Source organism: Homarus americanus, unplaced genomic scaffold, assembly GCF_018991925.1.
Source record: "Homarus americanus isolate GMGI-L3 unplaced genomic scaffold, GMGI_Hamer_2.0 scaffold34921, whole genome shotgun sequence".
NCBI classification, from domain to species: domain Eukaryota; kingdom Metazoa; phylum Arthropoda; class Malacostraca; order Decapoda; family Nephropidae; genus Homarus; species Homarus americanus.
In genome coordinates, this window is record NW_024741901.1 from 1533922 (window position 1) to 1556561 (window position 22640).

The window sequence follows — 22640 nt, forward strand, 5'->3', positions numbered from 1 at the left end:
CCACCACATCTACTGCGTCGTCCACCCTGATGCTGGACACCGATTGGTGGAGGTGGTGACGGACCACCCGCCACCCGGGATCTCGACGAATGCTGACGAGTTTTTGTTTTTGCCATTGTATCTTGTTAATAATTTTTGCTGCCTTTTTAGTATGTACAAATATTTCTTTTTGTTCACAAGTTGTATTTTTCCCCAACTTCCCCCCCCCCTTTTTTTAGCGGCCATGTATCTTATTATTATATGTTGTATGTGCTGCCCTGCGCAAGAGTTTAACAGTTGAAGCAACAAGTATGTAAATCTATTCCAGGCTTGAAGATACTGGAACCTAAGCAGAAATAAGCCAGGGCAAGCAACACCATTGCATAACCTTTCAAACCTCCGACTGTGTACCCTCATCTAACTCCCTAAAGTGACGCTCTCCGACAAGCTCCTGCTAAGGCGCTCTCTCTCTCCTTCATATCTACATTCACCTTTCCGTTTCCGTATCCTTAGACAGCCGCTTAGATATTATAAATATTACCAGACTATGGTAGGATGTGAGGTGCATACTTTACACCGCAGTAGCTATTTTTCTCAGGTTGGGCACTCGCTATTGTTATCCACTGTGAACAATTGTGTATGGCATGGAAGCTTTGGTCTTGGCGGGAGGTGTAGTGAGGGGTTGTCAGACCACAGCTTACATCGCGAGGAAAGCCAGACTTGTCCCGACATTAGCCCAGGTCAAGTATAGGGTAACTCTGCGGTTGACCGGGATTGTAAATCAGCCTAGCTCCCCTCCCATGTGACATGTGGCCCCAACAAAACATGTAAGAAGGCACCAGCTGACCCTCTTCCAATATACAATAACCTACTCTCTGAACAAAGGCCGGACCTGACCTCACAATTAGCCAGGTCACTTGTAACCCTTGGAGCCCAACTCAAGGCCTCTCGTGTTACACGGCCCCGCCTGACGACTTCTCCTTACATCTCAGAAACTCCAGTCTGACCCGACGTTTGGGAAGTCAAGTGTAGGGGAACTCTCACGGTTGCTCTCCCAATATACACACGGCCCCGCCTGATGACTTTCCCAGCTAGTTCTGAAAAGGTCCAGGCCTGACCACACATTTGCGGGGTCAAATGTAAGGAGACCCTTCGCCGCCCCCCCCCTCCCGGCCAGCTGAACCTGACGGCTCGCATCCCAATATATAGGACGTCCTGGTCCTCCCTCGGCGATTGGCAGAGAAGCAGTTGTCTTGTAACTAGTGAGGGCCAGCTACCACGTCCCCGGTCCCGCTCGAGAGAAGCCCACCACTAAGTGTAACGAAGTCTCAGCTGGGTCCATCGACAAAGTGCTGTCAACTCCACGTGTAACAGTAAGTGCTGGCTGTGTAGACTGTAGAAGTGCAGTGATCCCGAACCTCCCCAACGATCGACTTAGTGAAGTGCCCATTTTAATTGTGAGGTTAGGTTATACGAGAATACCATAGTCTATCATAAATTGTGTACGAACCCCCCCTATTAATCCCCCCTATTGAACTAGTAAAATAAAGCTGTAACACGCATTGGTGTTTTATATACTACACTTGTACTGTGCCTGTGTTAATATACAGTGTTGACATCATACCCTCGAGACACGCTACCATTTCCTCTCGCTATAATACTCTACTACTATAAACTCCTAACTTACCTCTTCATGTGAGATTTTGTCTCATTACAACAGGTTCCCTTGCCGGATCGACCGTATCGCTAAGTCCCGCCTCCCGTTCAAAGAACGGAGTGCATGAGGGGGATGAAAAAAGGAAAGAAGAGGACTTAGAGAGTAGAAACAGCCTACCTACCACGCCACGTTCGGTTAGCCAATCAGAGCACCGCAGTAAACGTGCATGTATCACGCCACCGTGGGGCACCACTGATTGGCCAATCCAGGACGTAGACGCACGGGTAGTAGTCAAAATTTGGGGAGCCCAAATATTTGTTTTTTCCAAAAGTTGGAATTTCCCGTACAATCTGTGATGGTAATTACACCGTCACTATGTTGAGTAAGTACAATCACTAGGATTGAGTGTCTTATCACAACAAAGTTGCAGACTGCTCAAACATGCAGCAAAAGAGGCAGGTCTTCGCAGCTCCGGGTCCAGCAGTCTCAATGTCTTGTAGCTGTTGTTGTTGTATAGATTGTCGGACCGTAGTCCGACACGGGCCTTTGCCTATAGGCGGCCCGTTTGGTGGTTCCGGCTGGAGCTCCAGGAGCAGCCAGACCGGATTGGGATTGGAGGTGGTCCCACCTGCAGATTGGAGGGATACTGCAGGTTGCAAGTGTGAGCGGACCCCCGATCAGTGGACGCTTACCACCAGCCCCCACTCTTGGACGTGGTCAGCTTCGGAGTGGCGCGCCCCCCGAACTGGGGTCCGCACTTGCTGGGAGAGGATGCTTTCTAAGCTATCTGGGTGGTGGGTATCGTGTGATGACCCGGAGTAGGTGGTGAATGTGGTCTGTATGGGCCTTTCGGGTTAGAGTGGCCGCTGGTGTTGTGTGTGTTTCTTGGGAGATTTGAGTTCTGTTTCGGAGGCTTTGTGTGACCTCGCAATCGAGGAGATAGTGTTCAAGTGGGTTGGCTGCTGGCTCCTGACAGTAGGTGTTCCATGACGTTTTCCGATCATCTGCCAGGAGCACTTGTACCCTAGTCGTAGTCGATGAAGGCTGACTTGGGTTTGTCTTGGAGTTTTCTTGTCAGCGAAAGGTGGTTCCCCTTTTGTGGCCGCCAGGTACCATTTGGCTGATTGGGAACCAGCGTTGAGTGCATGAAGGAAGCTCTTTTTGATGTGGAGCTTGGTAGTCTTTCTGAGGTGATTCTTGATCTGTTGCACACTTGCTGGAACTTGGATGTGTACGCTACTAGAACGTGTAGCTGCCTTGGCTGCTTCGTCTGCCACGTCGTTTCCTCCGATCCCTACATGACTGGGAATCCAGTGTAAGACGAGTGGTCGGTTTTGGCTTTGGAATTCCTGTAGCTGTGCGAGGATCGAGGTGATGTGGACGTTGTCTCTTGGTTGACTGTGTGCAGTACGAGTCAAGCAGGTGACAGCCGGTCTCCTCGCCAAAATCTGTAGAGCAGACAAGCCCACAGTTGCCAAGATTCGAATCAGTGCCTCCCTCCACCTCGACCACAGAGTGCGAGGGGCCACCTGGTCGCACGAGGCAAGCGAGGTCATCCGACACCTGCAAGCAGAAACACTCGTCAAGAACAACCAAGACACACGAGACAATGGTTACGCTGTTCCTCCACCATGGAGCCCTCCACCAGCCACACTCAAATTTACCGACCTAGGCGATAGTAAAGCCAACCTCCAGAAGGAGGACCTCAAAAAAATAACTCTCGAAGCCATAGCCACCGAGACACCGGCTGATGCAGCATCATACTTCACAGACGGCTCGGTGGACCCAAAACATCATAGATCCGGAGCGGCCTTCTACACCCAAGGTCAGACCCTCCAATGGAGACTTTCCAACGACTGCTCCACCCTACAAACAGAGCTGGTAGCAATCTCAAAGGCCCTACAACACGCTGCAACACAACACAACAAGTCCGTCATAATTCACACGGACTCGAAATCGGCCATGCAGGCGCTGCAACACAGTCTTGTAGCTAAGCCTACGCGTATTTATACGGTTGGTCAGGATCAGGGAAGTGAGGTGTGAAATGTGTTGGGCCACTCACCGTGCAGTTCGTAGGAGAGGCCTGGTGTGCTGAACTCGTCTCTGCTTGGGAAGGTCAGAAATCAGTGAGCAGTAGTACTCCTGCATCCGCACCTGAGACCAAGTCTTGATGTCGCTGGGGCTTCTACTCATCTTCCCCGTTCTGCCTTTCGATACCAACAACTTTTGGAGCTTCTAAACTTGGAAAAGCTTCTACTACCTGTAAGCTGATTGGCTGGTAAGCGAACGGCAGGTGATCAGTCGGCAGTTGTGTAGGGGAGAGTATCCACTACAGTGTAAATAAGCCTTCACTATATAATGGTATTCTCCTATCCTAAATTATTTTCAGGTTTTTATTACTAATTATATGGAAATGACACGCTCAGTCAGACGACTTGAGTCATCACATTTATTCCTGATAATTTTATCAAAATATTGATCGTTATTTCCTGCATATTTTAAAACATGTTTGGATAAAATTACTCATTAGCAACATAAACTTTACCACAACAAGATACTTTAAAATCTGTAAAATATTTTATAATCTCAATTTGCCTTAAGCTTCCTCCAAATGATTCAAGGTAAAACATCCAATGGCATCACATAATAGTAACAGAAATTTAGCGAAACCAACAACAAACCTGAAATATCTACAACAATTCTGTGTGTACTAAGGGTAGCAGACTGAACACGTACCTGCACTAATATTATACCACTAATAAAACATTTTTCTCTTCGTGTGTTTAATAAAGCTTTTGTTGTCTACATGGCTGTTCATCTTACGAGAGAATTATTATACAGTGTTGTCGTCCTAAGATCTCTAACACTCCATGAAAGTACTCAGTAAATGTTGGTTTACTCTTACACATCTTTGTCCTTGTCCTCGACTCTGTTATCTTCACTATATTAACAACTTCAGGTATCAGCCGCACACCTTTCACCTCCCCTACGTTGACTCTCTGTTGATCACATTTCCCGAGACAAAACTTGTGCTGAAGACATCGACCATCGTGTTGACTCTTGAGAACTTTCTTGCGTGAGATCTGTTGAACATTCCATATTTTTGTTTATGTTTTGTATAGCAACTTATTTATATCATGACAATCTGAAAGTTATTGAATTTGAATATTAAACAAATAAAAATAACTATAAAGACAATCATAGTGTGATATCATTATACATTATCGTATTAATATAGTTCACATACAGCATATTACGGATAACTATGAGACAATAGTCTGAATTATAAACATACTCTATAGCTGTAAAGGCAAAATACATAAGGACAAAAGCGTGCTGTTGTTATATTATAAATATCAATGATCAAATTCCATAAAACTCGTGAATAAAAAATAAAAGTGAATATTATCCTCAGTAAGTGATCCTTCACCGTGTTAACACAACAACATAACGACGTTGTTACTGTCAACTTTAATAGACGATTTTTGGCCTAGTTTTGAGTGTAGATGTTTACCAAACTTACGAGTGTTAGGTGTAGAGGAGGAAGGTTTAACAACTCACGAGTGTCAGGTGTAGAGGAGGAAGGTTTAACAACTCACGAGTGTCAGGTGTGGAGGAAGAAGGTTTAACAACTCACGAGTGTCAGGTGTGGAGGAGGAAGGTTTAACAACTCACGTGTGTCAGGTGTGGAGGAGGAAGGTTTAACAACTCAAGAGTGTCAGGTGTAGAGGAGGAAGGGTTAACAACTCACGAGTGTCAGTTGTAGAGGAGGAAGGTTTAACAACTCACGAGTGTCAGGTGTAGAGGAGGAAGGTTTAACAACTCACGAGTGTCAGGTGTGGAGGAGGAAGGTTTAACAACTCACGAGTGTCAGGTGTGGAGGAGGAAGGTTTAACAACTTGTCAGGTGTAGAGGAGGAGGTTTAACAATTCTGAGTGTCAGGTGTGGAGGAAGAAGGTTTAACAACTCACGAGTGTCAGGTGTGGAGAGGAAGAGTTTAACAACTCACGAGTGTCAGGTGTAGAGGAGGAAGGTTTAACAACTCACGAGTGTCAGGTGTGTGGAGAGGAAGGTTTAACAACTCACGAGTGTCAGGTGTAAGTAGGAAGGTTTAACAACTCAGGAGTGTCAGGTGTAGAGGAGGAAGGTTTAGGTGTCAGGTGTACCCAACTCGTGTGTCAGGTGTGAGAGAGGAAGGTTTAACTCGTGTGTCAGGTGTGGAGGAGGGTGTGTGTCAGGTGTGGAGGAAGGCAACAACACGTGTCAGGTGTTTGAGTAGGAAGGCAACAACTCACGTGTCAGGTGTGGAGGAGGAAGGTTTAACAACTTCACGTGTGTCAGGTGTGTGAAGGAAGGTTTACCAAACTCACAGTGTCAGGTGTGGAGTAGAAAGGTTTACAAACACAGAGTGTCAAGAGTGGAGAGAGGAACAGCAAGCTTACGTGTGTCCAGGTGTGGGGGGAAGGTTTACCAACTCGTGTCAGGTGTGTGGAGTAGGAAGGTTTAACAACTCACGTGTGTCAGGTGTGGAGGAAAAGGTTTAACAACTCACGTGTGTCAGGTGTGGAGGAGGAAAGTTTAACAACTCATGTGTGTCAGGTGTGTGGAAGAGGAAGGCAACAACACATGTGTCAGGTGTGGAGTAGGAAGGCTTAACAACTCACGTGTGTCAGGTGTGGTGGAAGAAGGTTTAACAACTCACGTGTGTCAGGTGTGGAGGAGGAAGGCTTAACAACACACGTGTGTCAGGTGTGGAGTAGGAAGGTTTAACAACTCACGTGTGTCAGGTGTGGAGTAGGAAGGTTTAACAGCTCACGTGTGTCAGGTGTGGAGGAGGAAGGTTTACCAACTCACGTGTGTCAGGTGTGGAGGAGGCAGGTCTAACAACTCACGTGTGTCAGGTGTGGAGGAGGAAGATGTGTCAGTTGCTGCCGGCGTTGAGTTCCAAGCAAAACACCAACAGCGCCACCAAGTGTCCAGCTATCAGGACCACCAACATCCCCTGTGTGACACAAATGATTAGTACGCACCCACACACACACAGTTACAGTATATATATCGGGATAGATAGACATAGTGAGGTATAACGAGATAAAATAAATGAGGTCATTAGCCACAGTGAAGTAGTTTAATATCATTGGGTAATTAGCGTTAATGTAGACAGATAGATCGGGATAGAATTAATGAGGTCGTCACCATAGTGAAGATTGTTAGTAATAACGGGGTAGTTACCCAGAAGCTGTCGAGGGCGAGAGGCTCCCGGACGGTAATTTTGGACGGCGAGTGACGACAGTTATGGTAGACGGGTAGACTCTTGTCCAGCCAGTAAGGGTACAGCCCGGCCTCCACCACGCTTCTGATCCTGCAACAGTGTCTCTGTTATCTCTCACCTGTTGTCCTGTTATCTCAGTCCCATTAACCTCATATCTGTTGTGTCCGCCCCGTTGTTATATATACTGTAGTTAGCTCAGCCCAAGTGGTACACTACTTACAGTGTAGCAGCAACAGGTGGTTCATTATTTACAGTGTAACAGTAACAGGTGGTTCACTACTTACAGTGTTGCAGTACCAGGTGGTTCACTACTTAGTGTTGCAGTAACAGGTGGTTCACTATTTACAGTGTTGCAGTAACAGGTGGTTCACTACTTAGTGTTGCAGTAACAGGTGGTTCACTATTTACAGTGTTGCAGTAACAGGTGGTTCACTACTTACAGTGAACCAGTAACAGGTGGTTCACTACTTACAGTGTAACAGTAACAGGTGGTTCACTACTTACAGTGTAACAGTAACAGGTGGTTCACTACTTGCAGTGTAGCAGCAACAGGTGGTTCACTACTTACAGTGTACCAGTAACAGGTGGTTCACTACTTACAGTGTAACAGTAACAGGTGGTTCACTACTTACAGTGCAACAGTAACAGGTGGTTCACTACTTGCAGTGTAACAGTAACAGGTGGTTCACTACTTACAGTGTAACAGTAACAGGTGGTTCACTACTTACAGTGTAACGGTAACAGGTGGTTCACTACTTACAGTGTAACAGTAACAGGTGGTTCACTACTTACAGTGTAGCAGTAACAGGTAGTTCACTACTTATAGTGTAGGAGTAACAGGTGGTTCACTACTTACAGTGTAACAGTAACAGGTGGTTCACTATTTACAGTGTAGCAGCAACAGGTGGCTCACTACTTACAGTGTAACAGTAACAGGTGGTTCATTACTTACAGTGTAACAGTAACAGGTGGTTCACTACTTACAGGGTAGCAGTAACAGGTGATTCACTACTTACAGTGTACCAGTAACAGGTGGTTCACTACTTACAGTGTAACAGTAACAGGTGGTTCACTACTTACAGTGTAACAGCAACAGGTGGTTCACTACTTACAGTGTAGCAGCACCAGCTTACCTACGACTGAGAGCAGCCACTATAGGGTTACCCTTCTGGCCGATGAGACAGTGTTGGGTCATGAAGAAGGTTTGTCGCCCCTTGTAGAAGTCACACCTCCCTAGACACACACCCAACTGATTAATGGTTGGTTACATTTGTGTGTGTGTGTGTGTGTGTGTATGTTCGCATATCTAATATATGTATTATGTTTAATAAAGTTTAACTCTTACTGGTTGTAGCGAAACCTCTGTCGATGTGGCTGTTGATAGTGAGGGTGGTGGCTATTTGGACGTGGTCTCCTCGCTGCACAAGTGGCTCCACCTCTTTCTTAAATAATGCAGGGTTCTTGTACTTGATCCGACCAGAATACTTAAGGTCGTTCAGCTCCTTTAGCTCCCCAGTCTTTATTTTCTGCCAGTAGTAAGAAACACTTGTTAGTACGGTAAAGGAACATATTTGGTAAACATTGAGGAAGGATCGTTTTAGTTGGTATTTCGGTTTATAGTAGTGGCAAGGACCTGAGAATAAAATGAAATACTAGAAAAATATCAAAGTTTCAGTTCATTTTGTATCATTCGTATATTAATCTTTCAGTATGCGTCTTACTATTTTATATAACGACACCGCAGTTATGCAACAGTTAAAATGTGTGTGTTAAGAGAAGACAAACTTACAGTGAGGGTGACAGGTACGATGGTGTTCACTCCCTCTAGCACCACCGTGATGTGGGTAGCGTCCAACATGTCCCTTATGGTCTGCAGGGGCTGCGGCACGTGACGCACCGCCAGCAGTGACACCAAAGTCCCACTGTAGCTACACGTCACCACCACCGACACCACCACCCATCCACCCATTAACACCATCTCCCGCCCACGTGTCATGTTCATACTCACATCTGTTAAAAGTGGAGGTGACACTGACCAACACTGTCACAAAACACTAAGAATAAGTCAACATGCACTTAAGTCAGGTGAGTCGAAGATAATGCCGATAAACTAAAGCCTCTTATTTCTTTAACTATCGTCACAGGCAACAAAATGCTGTATTGGTAAACAAAGTACGGTGTAATGTCTATTTGGGGATGTGGATAAAAACGCTCATTTCCCTCACTAACCTGACGTTGTTCACAGCAGTTTTGAGGGACAACACCATAATGGATATTCTTGTTTTTATCAGAGACACTGTAGTTAAGTTGACGAGAACTACACTACACTATCATCTACACTACATCCGCTACACTATCATCAATAGTACATCCTCTCCACTTAAATAACACAACCTTAGAGGTGTTCAGTGATCTGAACCAGCTACAGACATGCTGGATCGGTCCTAATGAGACTCAGTATCTGAATAAAGTGTTTCTACTGACCTTGACGCAGAATGATTCTGAGGTGTTGGAAGAGTAAGTGTGAGGCCCGCATGAAGTGTGAGGCACTTGTTAGTTGTGATGAGCCCTTGGGGTTGTGGCCCATGACCACTAGAGACAACCAGGCCACCACCAGCCCGACCAGCAGTGCCACCCACACCGGAGGCTGCAGGGGTAACATGAAGCTCCAGGGGTCTATCTCTGGGCGACCTTTCCCAGCGATGATAGTTCGTCCGTCAAAAAAGAATGACTGAGTGTAGTCTACAGCTTGCCTCCTCTCCACCGACTGTGCAAATGGTCCCAGTGCGATGTCCGCCTCCTGCACAACACGGAAACATGATAACTGAAAGCATCACTACAACAATATTAATACTATTACCGACAATGGTCTTCATATATTGGATGACCAGTTAGTATGTTCGGGTTACATAAGAACATAAGAAAGTGGGATACTGCAGGGGGCCGACTGGCCCATACAGGGCAGATCCCTTTCACACCCATCCCAGCACTTCCATGTGCCTATCCAACTTCGTCTTGAAGCTCCCTAGCGTCCCCGATCCTACTATAGCACTCGGTAGCCTATTCCACATATCCACAACTCTATTACCAAACCAGTGCTTGCCTATATCCTTTCTGAATCGGAATTTATCTAATTTAAAGCCATTTGTTCTAGTTATTTCGTTATTACTGAGCTTCAGAACATCTTCCATTTTACCCTTGTTAATCCCACTTACCCACTTGTACACCTCTATCATATCTCCCTAACTCTACGCCTCTCTAATGAATGTAAGCCTAAGCTTTTCAGTCTTTCTTCATATGGAAGGTTTCTAATATTATGGATCATTTTTGTCATTCTTCTTTGTACTCTCTCCAAAGAATCTATGTCCATTCTATAATAAGGACACCAGAACTGAACCGCATAATCCATGTGTGGCCTCACTAATGCTAGGTAAAGTTTCAAGATAACGTCAGCAGTTCTGTTACTCACAGACCTAGATATGAACCCAAGAATCCTGTTTGCCTTGTTGCGAACGCTAATACATTGTTTTCTAGGTTTCAAGTCGTTGCTAACAAATACACCTAGATCTTTTTCACAAACTGAGTTTTCTATTTCCGTGTTACCTAGTTTATACTTAACGTTTGTATTCGTCTTCCCTATCTGTAGTACCTTGCATTTATCAGTATTAAAATTCATTTGCCAGTCTACTGACCACTCATGTAAGGTATCTAGATCTCTTTGAAGGTTCAAAGTCACTGTCTGAATTTATCACTCTCCCCATTTTGGTATCATCTGCAAATTTACTAATCCTACTAGTTATGCCTAAATCAAGATCATTAATGAATATAACAAACAGCAGAGGGCCTAATACAGATCCCTGGGGAACTCCGCTTTTGACCGCACCCCAGTCTGACTTTAATCCATTTATGCTGACTCTTTGTTTCCTACCAGTTAACCATGACCTAATCCATTTTAATACTGATCCACCTATTCCATGTGCTTCTACCTTCCTTATCAATCTCTCATGAGGGACTCTATCGAATGCTTTACTGAAATCTAAATAAATTATATCATATGACTTATCATTATCTACCGCTTCAAATACTTCTGAGAAAAAGCTAAGCAAATTTGTGAGACAAGAACGTCCCTGGGTGAACCCGTGCTGAGAAAGAATGAATTAAGTTGAATGTTTCAAGGTGGCTTCTGATTTTGTAGCAATAATTGACTCTAGCAACTTGCCTATGATTGACGTGAGACTAATGGGACGGTAATTTGATGCTATTGATTTATCACCCTTTTGAAAATCGGAACTACATTTGCAAGTTTCAAGCTTCTGGCACTAGGCCCGATTTTAATGACTTATTAAATAAAACTGCTAATGGATTACTCAACTCATCTCTACATTCTTTTAATATTCTAGCATATACCTCGTCTGGACCAGGCGATTTATGAGGCTTCAGTTTGTTAATTACTTTAAGCACATCGTTACTAGTAATATTGATATTCATCAACATATTTTCTATACTGTCGTTATATACCTTATGAACTTCTGGAAACTGTGCTTGGTTTTCATTTGTGAATACGGAGCGAAAAATGACTATTTAACGTACTACACATTTCTAACTCATCATCAGTCATTTCTCCTGTCGTAGTTTTAAGGGGACCTATTGTATCTCTAACCTTTGATTTATACAGTTGATAAAAAGCTTTGGGGTTATTTTTCGATTCGTTTGCTACCTTGATTTCATAATTTCTCTTTGCTTTCCTAATTTCTGTTTTTACCTGTCTTGTTAGGTTCTGATAGTAACCAAGTAAGTGATTTTCGCCTTTCTTAACTTTCTATATACTCCTTTCTTTTTCCCTAGAAGATCTAAGAGTCTATTATTCATCCATTTTGGTTGGTTCCGTATCGATCTGAATTTTCTTTTAGGGATGTGTTTATTTTGGGCATTATTGATTGTCGCAATAAATTGTTCATAAGTAGCTGCTAAATTAAATTCGGGGTTATCCCGTCCTAAGTTGACAGTTTCCGGAGGTGTGGGGGGATTAATCTTTTGACCATAGGGTCATCCCTTAGGTCTCTCCTTATGCTACCGTAATTAGCCTTCCTAAAATCCGGGATCAAGGCCGAATTTTCCTTCTTCCTGCCATCCCATATTATGTTAAAATATATGGCTTTATGATCACTGTTTCCTAGTTCGTCTCCAATCCCAACATCTTTTACTAGATTTTCATTATTACTGAGAACTAAATCGAGGATATTATTTCCTCTAGTGGGCGAGTTTATGAATTGATATAAAAAACTATCTTGTACTACTTCTAGAAAATCTTCAGATTCATTATCGCTAAGTTGATTTTTCCAATCTATGCCTGAAAAGTTGAAATCGCCTAGAATACATACATTGTTTCTATCAGATGCCTTCTTTATTTCCTCCCATAGCAATTTACCATCGTTCCTACTCAAATTAGGTGGTCTATATATAACACCAATGACTACGGATTCACTGCCCTCACCAATCTCTACCCAAATACTTTCATTGTCGCTATTTGTTTTAATGTTTGATTTATTGCAGCTTTTTAATGACACCCTGATATACACTGCTACACCGCCACCTCTCCTTCCTACTCTGTCAAATTTAAATAGGTTATATCCTGGAATATGAAATTCTGCAAAAAAATGCTTGCTGTTTGAATTTAGCCATGTTTCCGTTATTGCAATTATATCTATGTTCTCTTTACTAACAATGGCCCTGAGCTGGTCCATTTTGTCACACAGGCTTCTACTATTAGTATAATAAACACTCAATATATTTCTTCCGTTTCTATCTGTTTTACATTTATTACTTTGATGTTTGTTATTATGACTAACTATATTTTCAGCATTATCTACTTCTGTTTCACTACTTCCCAGGACCTCCTTGTTTTTTGACTCCCATTTTCCCCGACCCCTCTCTACTGGCGAAACCCCCCCTTCGGAGTGACAATTTCACGCTCCAGGGATGCAGACAACGTCTTTACCCCCTCACGAGACAAGTGGTTAACTGAGCCTTCAGGTCCACTTTCTATAAGGTTAATTTTTGGAAGAGGTTCTGATTTGGAGAAAGGAGGGAGATCATTGTTAGGACAGTGTGGTGATTAGTGACTTGTGTAACGCCGTACTCGGAAAAAATAGCACCAAAAAAAGTGGCACCGAAAATAGGGCACAGAAAAATAGGGCAGTGGAAAAATGGCACTGGAAAAAACGGCACAATTTTCATACTAGGAAAAAACGGGCACAACACATTTCACTGCGACCCTTACGAACCACAAACGACCTCGGCAATTGCATGATGATGACCAGGTCCAAGCAGTACATCTGCGTCGCATCCCTCCACGGTACCCCCAGAAATGTGGAACGTTCATGAAGTAACTCTCAAGTATAAATCACGCACGGATAACATTTGTGAGGGGTGGAACAACCGATACAGCAGGTTGGTTGGGCATCATCATCGACAGCCATTGTTAGTCTATGCATAATGGTTTATTAAATCCTGAAGATTTTTCCGTAACTTAATTGATGGTATAGATGTGATCAGTTGTGGAGTATCTTGGCTGGTTGGAGTAATTACTTTTGTAAAGAGCTCGTAAACTACAGAGAGCAGGCTTATTGGTCGATAGTTTTTTAAATCTTTGTTGTATTCTTCCAGGCTTTTGGAACAGTGTGGGTCTGTAAACATTTTTGTAAAGAGTTTGACGAGTTTACCTAATACAAAATCTCCCGCATCTTTGATCAAGTCAGTGGTTAAACCATCTTTTCCTCCTACTTTGCCCTTACTCATAAGCTTTCTTTACTTTTTACTTCCTCTACTTCGAGGTTGGTTGCCACAGCCACCCAACTATCTGACCATGCTATTGTATCATGTCACATTATCAAAGAATCTCTTGGTGAGCCACCCAGGAAGCGCCAAAAACGTGTTTACAAGAACCTCCAGAAAAGGCTGAAGACCCTCTGCCAGGACCGCCAAGCTGGACGCAATTCATTCCAAGAGTTTTTGCAAGGCGCTGGCTATAGCATTCGTTGGAAATCTTAAATAATAATATGCAATGTGACATTTTATATTTTTTATTAATTTCTGTACGAGTTTTCACTAACATACGGTAGGATGTTTTAGTTAAAGGTAATAAATGTTTTATGTTATGACGTTGATATAACTCTAAGTAAGTTTCAGTAACAACCATTATCAAATTTAAGCGAAAACATGTCATAAAAATTAATGCGCCATATTTTCCTAGTCTGATGATTATGGCTTTTTTTTCCGCTGCCACATTTTCCTAATGTCATTTTCTCCTGTGCTATTTTTTCCCACATTCGTGTAACGCCGCGACCCAGCCGACCCGAACATCCCCTCCCCACACGCTGCTGCTTCCGGCAAAGTAGCAATATTCTCGGCTCTCGAAACAATTTCTTTAAAGATCTTGAACTTTTGTTAAAACTATTGCCGTATTCTGCTTATAAATATGTTCTGTTTCAACCGTGAAAATTTTGTGGCAACTACTTAAAAGTGGTGGGTGCTGCCTGCCGCAGGGTAACCTGTAATGATTGGCCTGTGACTAGTTAATACTGGTGGGTGCTGCTTGCTGCGGGGTGACCTGTAATGTTGACCTGCAACTAGTTAATACTGGTGGGTACTACCTGCCTGAAGGTGACCTGTAATGTTGACATTGTAACTAGTTAATAGTGGTGGGTACTACCTGTGACAGGGTGACCTGAAATATTGACCTGTAACTAATCAATACTGTTGGGTACTACCTGTGACGGGGAGACCTGTAATGTTGACCTGTAACTAGTTAATACTGGTGGGTACTACCTGTGACAGGGTGACCTGTATTGTTGACCTGTAACTAGTTAATACTGGTGGGTACTACCAGTCACGGGGTAACCTGTATTGTTGACCTGTAACTAATCAACACTGGTGGGTACTACCTGTGACAGGGTGACCTGTAATGTTGACCTGTAACTAATTAACACTGGTGGGTACTACCTGTGACAGGGTGACCTGTAATGTTGACCTGTAACTAATCAACACTGGTGGGTACTACCTGTGACAGGGTGACCTGTAATGTTGACCTGTAACTAATCAACACTGGTGGGTACTACCTGTGACAGGGTGACCTGTAATGTTGACCTATATCCTTCACGTTTATCCAGTGTTGTTCTTAAAGCTTTGTTGCAGTTAATAGTAACACAACTAATAAACAACAAATTGTTCAAACTACTGGACAAATGTTCACTAACAACATGTAATAAAACATATCTTTAACAGACTAATATAACACAAGATGAAGACAATGTCACTTACCTGTCTAAACACTTGTCCCACCATTCCTGTCCAGTTGCCATCAGGGAGCTTTCTTCCCCAGGCTTGGTCCTCAGGTGTTACCAAACTGTACCTGCAGTAGATCACAGTTACTGTCTACACCTGTGATACTAGGCAGTTACTGTTAACACCTGTGTTAATAGAGAGTTACTGTCTACACCTGTGTTAATAGACAGTTACTGTCTACACCTGTGTTAATAGACAGTTACTGTCTACACTTGTGATACTAGACAGTTACTGTCTACACCTGTGATACTAGGCAGTTACTGTTAACACCTGTGTTAATAGACAGTTACTGTCTACACCTGTGTTAATAGACAGTTACTGTCTACACCTGTGATACTAGGCAGTTACTGTTAACACCTGTGTTAATAGACAGTTACTGTCTACACTTGTGATACTAGACAGTTACTGTCTACACCTGTGTTAATAGACAGTTACTGTCTACACCTGTGATACTAGGCAGTTACTGTTAACACCTGTGTTAATAGACAGTTACTGTCTACACTTGTGATACTAGACAGTTACTGTCTACACCTGTGTTAATAGACAGTTACCGTCAACACCTGAAATACTAGAGAGCTACTGTCCACACATGTGTTAATAGACAGTTACTGTTTACACCTGTAATACTAGAGAGCTACTGTCCACACATGTTTAATAGACAGTTACCGTCTACATCTTTGATACTAGAGTTACTGTCAACACCTGCAATGACAGTTACTGTCAACACCTGTAATGACAATTACTGTCAACACCTGTGTTAATAGACAGTTACTGTCAACATTTATGTTAAAAGACAGTTACTGTCTACACCTGTGATACTAGACAGTTACTGTCAGTACTTGTAATGACAGTTACAGTCAACACCTGTAATACTAGAAACTTACTGTCAACACATGTGTTAATAGACAGTTACTGTCTACACCTGTGATACTAGACAGTTACTGCCAGTACATGTAATGACAGTTACTGTCAACACCTGTAATGACAATAACTGCCAACATCTGTGTTAATAGACGGTTACTGTCTACACCTTTGATACTAGAGTTATTGTCTACACCTTTGATACTAGAGTTACTGTCAACACCTGTAATGACAGTTACTGTTAACACCTGTAATGACAGTTACTGTCTACACCTGTGATACTAGGCAGTTATTGTCGGTACATCTAAAGACAGTTACTGTCAACACACGTGTTTATAGACAGTTACTGTCTACACCTGTGATACTAGACAGCTACAGTCAGTACATGTAATGACAGTTACTGTCAACACCTGTAATGCACATACAGTATACTGTTAAAACCCGAGTGTACACATCGTAAATTTTGTTCATCAAGAAATATAGAAACTTTTCTAAAAACCTTTCTAATATTTTTGGAAGCTTTACAGGACACAAAACCGGGACATTTACATGATGTCTTTCCATTGTTTACTAACAATCAAGCGCTTAGTATATAATATAAATGAAATTCATCACATTACAAATGTTTGATAAACCAAGAATAATGTTGTGATAGCAATAGTAATATAGAATGATACTGAACCAAACGTTAAAAAGTATTTAAGAAAATTAAAACAGAAATATAAACCAACACTAAACATCACGCAGGAAATATCTGGAGAACTTTGGCAGACATTATTTCTCTGTCGCTTCTTATCTCCCAAAATAAGGTCTTTGCCGAGAGCAATAATACCTTGTGGCTTCGAGGCTCACAGTCTGGGTCCAATGTTTCATAAAGTAACCAGTGCAGGTCCAGATAACTCAGTGTTCGGTTGTACCTTAACTCTTTCTACTACTATATGTTGTTTTAATATTTACGTATAATACATTACATCTTACTTAGTAATGAATGATGTTACGTTAGAGTTGTTGTATCAATATTTCTCGACGGTAGACGACAAAAACTTAAGTCTAAGAAAATGAAGCATAAGACAAACTCTCTCTCTCTCTCTCTCTGTGTGTGTGTGTGTGTTACTTACGTGAAGTTAAGTGAGGCAGCCACCATGTTCAGCAAGTTGGCCACAGGACCTTCAACGGTAAGATGACCGTCCGGAGACTTCACGAAATCCAAGTGAGGTTTCCATTCGACACCAGAGACGACCAGTGACACACTCTGTTTGAACCTGTACCATACACCATTATATCTACTGCATCATACACCATTATATCTACTGCATCATACACCATTATATCTACTGCACCATACGCCATTATATTTACTGCACCATACACCATTATATCTACTGCACCATACATCATTATATCTGCTGTACCATACACCATCATATGTCTCCTTTATATCTCAACCTGCACCATTGTGTTTCTCACTATAGACAATATTTTCCCGCGTTATTCACTAATATATGTTTCAATTATGCACCAGAATGTATTTTGTAACAACCAACATTAAGTCTACTGGATAAACTGAAGGTGTAGGTGGGTTACTTGAAGGTGGGTTACCTGAAGGAGGAGGTGGGTTACTTAAAGGTGGGTTACCTGAAGGTGGAGGTGGGTTACCTGAAGGTACTGGGGTTGGCTAGCAGGTCCTGGTAGACATCCGGGTCTTCTAATACTTCCTTCAGCGGGCGAGCCATCGTGTCTGTGGGTAATATTGTGTTAACTCCCGTCTGGTATCAGTGTGTTAACTCCCGTCTGGGAACAGTGTTAACTCCCGTCTGGTAACAGTGTGCTAACTCCCGTCTGGTAACAGTGTGTTAACGCCCGTTTGGTAACAGTGTGTTAACTCCCGTCTGGTAACAGTGTGTTCACTTCTATGAGAAACACAGTATTTCCACAGAGGACTGAACACAGTGTTACCATCGAGGACTAAACGCAATACTTGGACACGGACCACCAAGAAGAGGACCTTAACAGTGTTACCAGGGAAGAATAAACTCATCATCATCACTTTCACCACTGACATCACCACCACAACCAAAATCACCACCTAGGCCAGAACTATGATCACTACCATCACCAACACCATTATCATCATCACCGTCATCAGTTATGCATTTGCATATTTCATATGCAAATGCATATTTTGCGTGATTTCTATGATAAGTGCATATTACCTAGATAACTGCATATAAATGCATATTTTGGTAAAATATTCATCTGGCAGTATCTCTTTGTTGCCACTGAATGAGCACACGTGGTACTGGGAGGTGAGGTGAGGTGTGGTTAGGTGAAGTGAGGTGAGGTCACGTCGCTTTAATCTGTCGTTTCCACACCTGGTCATGACTCATTGGACTAGTGAGTTAGTCAGTCAGGAGCAGTGCTGCTGTGTGGAGCTACTCTCTTCTGCTGCTCGTGAAAATGCCGAAAGTACAAAGAAACCAAAATGAAGTGCTGAGATCATATGTAAAGGAATTTGATGCATTTACTACTGATGGAAGTGTACTGTTTTGTAAATATTGTGAAGCACAGTGACAGCGAGCAAGAAATTTCAAGTATATTGCTTAATAAACATTAACATTAGTTTATATCAACTATTTTGTTTCCGTATAACCTGCATTCTTGGTTTTATAAGTGGCATTTTTAGTGCATATAAATGCATATTTACCCTGTTTTAGTGCATATTTGCATGCATATTTCATGGTTTTTTAGTGCATAACTATCCGGGCCCTAGTCATCACTATTATCATGACTACCAACACAACTACCATCATCACGTCCATCTTGACTACCAACACAACTACCATCATCACGTCCATCTTGACTACCAACACCACCACCAAAACCACCAGTCGGCTCTATTCATCATCACTAACACCACTACAACCAATCCTACCACCATAACAAACACTACCCCCACCATCACCATTATCACTAGCACCACCTTTATCACCATCAATATCATTACTACCACCATCACCGAAACCAATACCACTACCAACACCATCACAGTTACTATCATCACTGTCAACATCACCACTATCACCACCACCACCACCACCACCCACCTGCTTGTGTTAGAGTCCTGACAGCTCGACCCTCCACCACCAACACCAACTGTACATATATGGGCGTGGCTGCCGCCTTCCCTCTATATATGCTACTTGGTTGAGTGGGAAAGGTGAGACAGAATGTGTCATGCGCCTCCTACGTCACTCCAGGTTGCTGGCTTCGTCTCTCAATCATTAACACAACGTAATGAATCATACAGTGAGACTCAGTGTAAAGTCTCTCTTAATGAACAAGTGGAGTGTTGGTTTTGTTGATTTAGGTGTACAAGTTGGGGGACTTATGAACGTAATGTGTTCTCTCAGGTCCTAAACCCACGACTGCAGCCATCAACCACAAACCTCTAACGGAGAAAATTAAACCATAATACCAAATAAGAAAACCTAATTTTCCGAAACTTTATATAAAAATGTACATTATTTTGAACTTATTGAGGAACTAACTCTCCTATATCTCCTTAATCTATGACCTGGCGATTTCTTATAAGATTTCTGTCTGTGAACAAGATTATTCATATAAGAATACCAGAACTATAGGAAAAGTCTGATTTATCTCTCCACAGGCTTAAGGGCTTCACTAGTATGCTTCAATCCTGATCAACATGTTCATCATCTGGATCAATACCTCAGTTTTCCCAACAATACAAGCGTGTGTACATTAATGTTAGTATTTCCACGTTTAAAAACACTCCAGAAAATCCCGTGTACTTAAAAACATCGTATCATTTCAGCAAAACAAAAGCAAAATTATTGCACTATAATGTACAGTTTCCTTCACTAGTGCGTTTACAGGGGTTCGTCATATAAACATTCAACAAATCATTATCTTTAAGATATTTGTTTTAATATTGTTTTGATTTCATTCCATAGTGTGTATACTATTGTGAGTTTCCTTCTGTCGAATGTAAACAAACACACGCCTGCCACACTGCACAAAACCTGACGACCCCCTGTTAACACATAAGTGAAGGGGACTGTACCTTACCCAATGACACATTTGGTCTCAGTGTTTCTAAGTTAATATGGCAGATGTCACCAAACATTACCAGGTGCTTTGACGCGTTAATTACCACACTGACACACACCAAAACCATCACGATACTGCGTGATGTGTCAATACCGCACTGACACACACCACAACCATCACCATGCTCAGTGGTGTGTCAACTACCACACTGTCTCACACCGTCACCTTAACCATCACGATGCTGCCTGGTGTGTCAACTACCACACTGACACATACCGCAACCATCACGATGCTGCCTGATGTGTGTCAACGACCACATTGACACTCACCACAACCCTTCACCATGCTGCCTGGTGTGTCAACTACCGCACTGACACACACCAAAACCATCACGATGCTGCGTGGTGTGTCAACTACCACACTGACACACACCACAACCATCACGATGCTGCCTGGTGTGTCAACTACCACACTGACACATACCAAAACCATCACCATACTGCCTGGTGTGTCAACTTCCACACTGACACACACCACAACCATCACCATGCTGCCTGGTGTGTCAACTACCACACTGACACACCACAACCGTCAACATACTCCCTGGAGTGTTAACGAGAGCTTCCCGGCCACACTTACTCCCTGGAGTGTAAACGAGAGCTTCACGGCCACACTTACTCCCTGGAGTGTTAACGCGAGTTTCCTGGCCACACTTATCCATAGAATATTCGCCCTATGCTATAAGAGTACATTAACCCCCTGCACGAGGTGGGTACTAAATGAAGTGATGTGTTTAAGTATATTTCCTATTCTACCGGATCCTAAAATACTTCCCTTTGGAGATATTATTTATATTTTCCCAAGAAAGAGGTAATATCTCTACAATACGTGATGATGGCTGTCCTGAGTCAACATACAGGGTGAAGGAGTCTGAGATTCTTCCTAGTACCCCCAAAACCTCACTCCTTAGAGGACAGGCGCCTCGGTTGCTTTTTCTGAGAGGAGACCTCCTCAGTCTTTCACGCTTAAAGAGTTATTGACTGTGACAACCTTAGAAAAGTCGTCTAATGTCTCCCACCTTCATTAAACGAAGGAAGAGAAAAAACTTCTGTGTCACGGGAAGGGACAGGAGCAGGTGAAGGGACGAACTCATGATGGGATCTAACACCCGAACCAACTGTGAACTCAGAATTATCTCAACTCCTAGGAACGCTGACAAGGAATCAAGGTTTCAGAATTATGTTCCACCTATGGTGAAACCACAAGTTCTAAACCCTTAGAAACCCGGATAATTATATCCCAAGGTATACATAGAGCTTATACTTGTTTACTCTATTCAGTCATTATGGAAAATTTCAGTTTCTTTAGAAAATGTCGAGGATTACTCTCCACTACACAAAACGTATTCAAGCGTCTTATCACAGGATCCACATTGTCTCGGGTCAAAGTAACTAATAAAGACGCAACTTCCATGAAAGGAACATTTGATGTGACAGTGATCATTATAACGGTCGTTTATATGTTCGGCCGCCGTGATTTACTTTAGCCTAAAATAAACAATTTCAACCTTTACGGTTTATAGTCTTTACCGTTAATGTTTTCTCCAGCCGTTATTTCTTCCGTAATAAGCTTAAATTTCCTGGCATTTCTTTAGTGACTTTCCTTTAGTATGTCTACATTACTTTTGTTTTCGTTGTTGAGATTCCTTGCAAGCTTCACCTCTCTCTACATTATTAATTTTCTTATACTAGATTTTACTGCTTAGCCAATAGGATCCTTCCTTCTATAATATCACTGCTTTAGTGTTCAGTTTCTTATTCCAACCTCGGACCTCTGTTTTCATCATTTGAAAAGAAAAAAAATAACGTCTTATTAATCTTGTAAATGTGACCGCAGCGTGAGACTGCAGGTGTTGAATAATTGGTTGAGGGAGGCGGTAGTCAGCGTAGCACCGGACAACTAATTACTTGGTTTAATGGAACTGTTAATATATGTAGTGTTGGTAATCAGTGAAGGTAGTGATTCCTACATTTCCAATCCCTCTTCCGAGAGAATAGTTTAAAGAATGAAGTAATAAATTAGTAGTTGGGAGCAAAGAAGCACGAGGCTGGTGCAGGTGAACACGTCAAGATAATTAACTAGAACTGGTCTTACCTAATATTAATGAAGGAGTTTACTTGTCCTCTCCTCTATCTCACACAGGTATACGCTCTTTGTAAACCTCAGAGCTTCCTTCTACACCAGCTGCACCACTGACCTGCCTGCAGTATATTATTCTATCACCGCTGTCACTAGGTACAGTACATGTAAACTGTCACCAGGTACATATAAACTGTCACCAGGTACATATAAACTGTTACCAGGTACATGTAAACTGTCCCAACCATTGTAAAAATTATCAATAACTTGTAATAAACCAGTGTATTCACTCCCAGTAAACACTACTCCTTGCACTGT

At 42.5% G+C, this 22640-nt stretch overlaps 1 protein-coding gene across 1 annotated transcript; it reads right to left on the reverse strand.

Annotated features, from left to right (window-relative positions):
* Nucleotides 1-4089: 4089 nt before the first annotated feature.
* LOC121876273 (probable glutamate receptor) lies at nt 4090-19260 on the reverse strand. Its single transcript, XM_042381312.1, has 11 exons — nt 19217-19260; nt 17769-17850; nt 17231-17374; nt 15228-15318; nt 9393-9708; nt 8698-8918; nt 8254-8434; nt 8042-8141; nt 6869-6998; nt 6529-6638; nt 4090-4719 (listed from the first exon to the last, which is right to left on the reverse strand). Exons 2-10 carry the CDS (start codon nt 17843-17845, stop codon nt 6558-6560), a joined length of 1341 nt encoding a protein of 446 aa, XP_042237246.1. The 5' UTR covers nt 17846-17850; nt 19217-19260; the 3' UTR covers nt 4090-4719; nt 6529-6557.
* Nucleotides 19261-22640: the final 3380 nt, after the last annotated feature.